The 6636-nt window shown below is 22.1% G+C and overlaps 1 protein-coding gene across 1 annotated transcript in view; it reads right to left on the reverse strand.

Moving 5' to 3' along the window:
- Positions 1-4520, reverse strand: part of LOAG_17984 (hypothetical protein) — a 12905-nt gene extending 8385 nt beyond the window's left edge. The window contains exons 1-6 of the mRNA XM_020450655.1: positions 4431-4520; positions 4035-4160; positions 3531-3630; positions 2842-2908; positions 1404-1547; positions 554-649 (exon numbers count right to left, since the gene is read on the reverse strand). Coding sequence (XP_020305648.1) covers positions 554-649; positions 1404-1547; positions 2842-2908; positions 3531-3630; positions 4035-4160; positions 4431-4449 — 552 coding nt within the window. The 5' untranslated portion in view covers positions 4450-4520. The remainder of the gene's footprint in view (positions 1-553; positions 650-1403; positions 1548-2841; positions 2909-3530; positions 3631-4034; positions 4161-4430) is intronic.
- Between the last annotated feature and the right edge of the window lie 2116 nt (positions 4521-6636).

A 6636-nucleotide genomic window follows, 5' to 3' on the forward strand; every position in this document is an offset into this window, starting at 1 on the left:
AATAACTCAAAATTCATTTCAACAAATGCTCAAAATTATTTTCATTTCTTTTAGAAAATGGACAATCATTCCATATTTCAATTATATAAGTTGAGGAATTATTTAATGTATATGTTGACATTTTAAAGCTTAAAAATATACATGTCATACGTCACATAAAGAAAAATAAACTTAAAAAAATGCATGAATAATTTCATTTATAATCTTAGAATAAAAAAAAAGGAAGATATTTTTGATTAATTTATTCAAAAATAATAAAATTAAAACCATCAATTCATCCTCCATGCATAGCATATACATATCCATGTTATTAAATGTAAATTTATGTCTATTAATTCAATTTTAAAAAAATTAGAAATCAAAAAAAAAATTTTTAAAAAATTAAATCAGATCAAATCAAAAAAATCAAATTCATCTATGATAGCATATACATTCATTAATTACCATTAATTAGCATTTTCATTAAAGATAGATTAAAAATTGAAACCAAACCACTAAAGCAGATATTCTTTTGTGCATTTGTTTATACCTAAAGTTTAAAATTTGAAATTACCTGTAATTTATAATTCTCAATTCGTTTCAAAAAATCATCCTTTGCTTCATCTTCCGTCATAAGACCTTTGTAATCAGGCGAATTAACTTTTACTTCCTATCAAAAGAAATAAATAAATCATTATTATTATTATTATTATTTTCTTTTTAATCATAAAATTTTCGGCAAAAATAATAACCGATAAATGAAAGAAAAATTTAATAAAGAAAAAAAAAGGTTTTTTTGGTGAAATCGTTTGTTCATTTGTTTGAAGCTTACATAACTAATGCGATAATTGCGCCAAATTTTGTGCTAATTTTACCAAAAAAAAAATCAAGGATAAAAGGAGGGACAAATAAAAAAACGATACTGAAATATATTGAAATTTTTCGGAATGATATTCAATGGTTTTCTGCAATTTAGCTTATTCGAATGAAAAAATTACAATGATAATGACAATAATTAAATTTCAAATCACTTTAAAAAATTTTGCAATAATTACTACAAATTAAAATGAAAATTGGAATTAAAAAATGAAACATTTGCTTGAAATTTATTCCTTCCATCATTTATTCGTTCAATTTTGTATTATCTTTTATTGTTTTTCCCATATATGTATTTTTAAATAATTCCTTAATTAGAAATCTCATTTCAATTTCCAGTAATACATTTCACCTCTATCCACCCTTTCTTTTTTTAACTGTTACTACATTTTGTTTAGCACGTTTTGAAAAAAAAGAGAAAGTGAAAAAGGAATTTTAAAAAAAAGAAAAAAATACAATAAAGAGAAAATAAAAATTAATGTTGATTTGGCATAATGACTAATCTTTTTACATTATTGATAAAAAATGATAATTTTAATGTAACCTACAGTGATATTAGCATTGATAATATCCGGATCATCACATATACTTTCGATGAAAAATAATCGAAACGGTGGATCACGATCTTCACGATGGCAAAAACTTGATAGCCAATTACGTCGTTCACGTGTTGTATTTGTAGCATCAAAAACCTAAATTAAAAAAATTTAATTTAAATTTGAAAATCTTTGATAATAATAATTATTTTTTTCATGAGTATAATTCTTTCAAAAATATGTCGCTTTTGTACAATATTATTTAGGCAACAAAGATTAAAAATCATTTGATCTTTTGATAAACTGATAACTTTTCAATCATTATCTCATTTCTTTTCACAGCCTTTTACAATTTAATTCATTAGGTCCATTTCTAAATATCACCGAAAAATTTCATTCGATATCATCATTTTATTATCTTATCATGATTATGTTCATTGCTTGATCTGATCTTCTTGCGCTCACTCTTTCCCTTTCCAAACTTTTTTTCTGTCTCTTACTTTAAGTTATACTTTTAAATATAACCAAGTAACCAATATCTTCTCTTTTCATAATTAATCCAATTAAGCAATCGATTAATTGATCAATTTTTCTTGTACTTGAAAATAATGTTCTAGTAAACTGAGAAATTAAAAGCCAAAAATAAAAAAGTCAATCTATGAAATTGAAATTTCTCAATTTGACTTTAATCTTTCCATCATTTTATATCATCTTACAATGCATGCAAAATTTGTTATGCAAATTTCTTCAATGTAAAAAATGATTATTTTTAATTAGCCTTAAGAAAAAAATGAGAAGAAAAAGAAAACAAATAAAAATAACTTTCCGATTCTCACATCATTTTGCGTTATTTAAATTCATTCTATTAAAAACAAAAATTTCAAACGTTAATTTTACTTTTTTTAAGTTTACGATTGGAATGATCATTTGAAAATAATTAAAATAATTATAAAAGCTTCAAACTTTAATTTTACTCCTTTTTTAGTTTACGATTGGAATAATTCCTTGAAAATAATTAAAATGGTTCAAATTTTATAAGCAAACAGTTTTTTTTTCGCAATTTTTCACCGATACAGAATTTCCTTTTTATCAACAAGAATACAGAATAGAAAAAGAACAGAAAGAATGATAATTAATTAAATTGCTTGAAATTTAAATTTTAGCAATATGTTATTGGGAGGAAATATGTTTAATACGGAAATATGTTTAATATTGGGAGGAAATATGTTTAATATTGTTTAATACGAAATAAAATGCATAAAATTAAAGAATTGTATTGAGACAAGAATTTAAAATATTGTTGTAACACAATTAATGATATTGGGAAGCCTATTTTTTACAAAAAAAAAAAAAGGAATGGAGTTCACAAACATTCTTTAAAATTTTTCACGAAAGAAAAAAAAACGTTTAATATTTTTAAAGGAAAAGAAGGAATTTCATGAAAACTTACAGCAACTTCACCTTCTTTACTTGTCAAATAATGATCAAAGTCTTCCATTGCCAATCTTGCACATTCACTGAAATATCATTTTTAAAAGAGAAAAAGAAATTGTTTAAATAAAACTAAAAATTTTAATTTCAATAAAACTGATAACTCCTTTTATCATATTTTAAAATAATAATATTTTATCAAGCAGAATAAATTAATTATTTGATATTTTATATTTAATTCCAATTTATTTGTTTTTCTTTTTCTTCCTTCCATTTTTTTTCTTTTTTCTTTTTTCTTTTTTTTTTTTGAAATGAATGCAATAAATGCGTTAAAATAATGTTTGAAAAAAAAAGTAAAACATCAATGAACAAAAAAAAAAAGTTTAAAAGCTTGATAAACAAAAAAATAAAAAATCAGCATAAAAATTTTTACAATCTTCTTTTAACCTACACCTATACTATACATTTTTATTTGTTATTTTTGATTCAAATAATAAAAACAAAGAAGAAAAAAATAGAAAAAAGAGAGAAAGAGAAATATCATCCTTTTTACAATTAATTATTTGATTTATTGTAAATAAAAAATAAAAAAAAAATAATTAAATAAGATAAAGCAATTAATGAGTAAAAAATTAAACAAAACAAAACGAAAAGTAATTATAATCTCAGTAAACAAATATGTGATAATAAAAATAAAATAAAACTTACTCTCTCATTTTGCTGCCTATTTTATTAAATGGACTAAAAAATTGCGATTCACATTCTTCTGTGTTGCATACTTTTCGACGATAATCACCAACATTAAAAGCTTAAATGACACAATTAGCGACAATTTTTATCGATCACATTATTTAAATATTGTAATTAAAATTTGCAAACATTTCTTTTTTTAAATTTTAATTTTTACTATTCGTTGTTACATTTATTTCATATTAATAAATATTGTTATTTCCAATTTTTTGCAGTGCATTTTTCTTATTATTTTTGAATTAAATAAATTTCACTGCAATTTTAGATTTTTCGTTCGTATAATTTTTTGTTGCTAATTTTTTTTCTTTTAAATTAAACGAATTCAATTACAAAGATATTCAGTAATGGACAGTCTGAATAATTTTACCGGAAAAAAAAGAACTAATTATCCTTAAACGCGTAATTTTTGAAAATTCAATATCGAAATGCTAATCAATTACTAAAAAAAGAAAAAAGAAAAACCTTTCGTTTTAATTCCAATCCAATTCAAATATCGGCATAATTTATGTGAAATGTATGTTTTACCACGAGCAGGTAAACCAACTAATGCGATGACATTTGGAACACGTACCTGTTCTCGGGTTGAATCTGAAATAGAAAAAAACGGATAGAATTCAGGAATGAATTAATATTCATATCAAAACAAAAATTATTTCTGTTCCATTTTTCATATATTCAATTTTATGCTACCCTACTTTTCTTTTTTTTTTAAATAAGTACTCAATGCAGAAAACAAGAAAAAAACAATAGAACAGAATAATCATTTATCCATTAAAAAAGTAATATTATTAAGTGTAACATAATTAAAATGTAATTAATGATAGGAATTAATTTTTAGCCTTAACCCTAAATTCCTACCTGGGCCTTTGAGCAACATTTAGATGTTGTCGATTCCTTTCTAATAAATATAATCAAGTATTGGTGATACTTTCTTTTCTTTTCTTTTCCTTTCCTTTTTTTTCTTTTTTGGTAATATGCAAAAATGCGCTAATTGTATTTGTGCGCTCTCGGATGACGCATATGCATAATGTAATTGTAGTACGAAATGTTGTTAATTGCTCTGCAAAAATGATAATCTGCATTTATTTGATTATGATTTAAAATCGATTACTGCGAAATTTCTCGATGTTTCCTTTAATTAATATCTTTAGCAGATTAATGAGTACATAGAAATTAATTGGAAATTAATGTTAACTAAAAAAGGAAAATTGGATATATAATTATAGAAAATGATTATATATTAGATTAAAAAGACTACAAATAGATATTTTAATTAATGATGTTATGAAGGAAATTATGGAAAGGAAAAATGGAAATGCAATATTTTATAGTGAAATGGTAATCGTATAGCAGTAAATGTTGACGTGATTCACGCAATTCACGTAAAAAAATTATTGTAAATTTAAAATGTACAAATGTGATTTTTACATATAATATATGTAACTTTTTACAATCAATGCCTAGTAATAGAAGTTGTCGAAATAATCATAATTGCTAATTGTTTCAAATTATATAATCAAAATGTACTATTATTAAGATTGATACCTTTCTTTTTTTTCTCCTCTTATTTCATAATTAATCAATTAATTCAATTCTGATAATTGAATTTATTGTTTTTTGATACCAATATTTGTAAATGTCATGTAAAGATAGCAAATATTTTTAGCAAATTATTTATTAACAATGACATTGAATCAAATTTTTATAACAATAAATTGTATTTCAGCACACTGTATTAATTGATTAATTAATTAATTAATATAAAATTACTATTAAAATAAAATAACACTTTAAAAAATGGATAAAATAATGATCGATTTTAAGGAATAAAATGGAATAAAATAGGACTGTATAGAAAAAGATGAAATTTTGTCTTTGCTTAACAGTCTGTACAACTGAAAACAGAGGAAAAAAGATTAATGTTTTATCGATATGATAAGAAAACAAGAATAGTTTAAAGTTAAATGATCAATTTTAGGAAAGAGATAAGACAGAGAGCGAAAGAAAAAAAAAGAAAGTGTCAAAAGAAAGAAAAAAGGAAAAATTAGAACAAAAAAAAGAGGGAAGAAAAATTGCGATAATGTTAGAGAGAGGTTGAGTATTTTGAATAATTGAAATTTGAAGAAATTTGAAGGAAACATTTTAAAAAAAGAAAAAAAGAGGAAGGAATCATCGATTAAAGTGTATGGCAAAAGTGGTAAATTTCAGTAATTGAATTCCAATAGTTAACAAATGTAAACGACGGGAAATTTCAGTATTTGGGTTAACAAATAAACAATGACAAATTCAAGTATTTCAGTTAGCAGATATAATTAATGAAATTGTCGCCGCTATTTTACACTGAGAATGATAATATTGGACTGGAATTTTGAGTAAGACATGAGAGAGGGAAAGAGAGAGGGAGAAAGAACGAAAGAGAGTGAAAGACAAAGAGGGAAAGAAAAAATGGAATGGTAATTAGAGAAATAATAAATTACATACAATAGTTGAAAAGATGAAAATTTCAAAATTTAATTATTGACATGGTACTACAAACAGTACTAATTAATTGATTAATTAAATGCTTAATAATTATTGGCACAGTACCATAAACAGTACTAAATTAATTAATTAAATGCATAATAATAGTATAGCAATCATTCATCATTACAAAACAAAGATGGGACTAACTAAAGTTAAGATGAGATCAATTAAATAGTTAATTACTTAATTAGGCAACTAATCAATGTTTACTCATTTATTCGCTTGTTTATTTGTTTGTTTGTCTATTTATTCATTTATTTATTTGTTTGTTTATTAGTCTATTATTATTATTATTATTATTATTATTATTATTATTATTATTATTATTATTATTATTATTATTATTATTATTATTATTATTATTATTATTATTATTATTATTATTATTATTATTATTATTATTATTATTATTATTATTATTATTATTATTATTATTATTATTATTATTATTATTATTATTATTATTATTATTATTATTATTATTATTATTATTATTATTATTATTATTATTATTATTATTATTATTATTATTATTATTATT

The sequence above is a fragment of the Loa loa genome (assembly GCF_000183805.2).
Source record: "Loa loa unplaced genomic scaffold supercont3.166, whole genome shotgun sequence".
NCBI lineage: Eukaryota > Metazoa > Nematoda > Chromadorea > Rhabditida > Onchocercidae > Loa > Loa loa.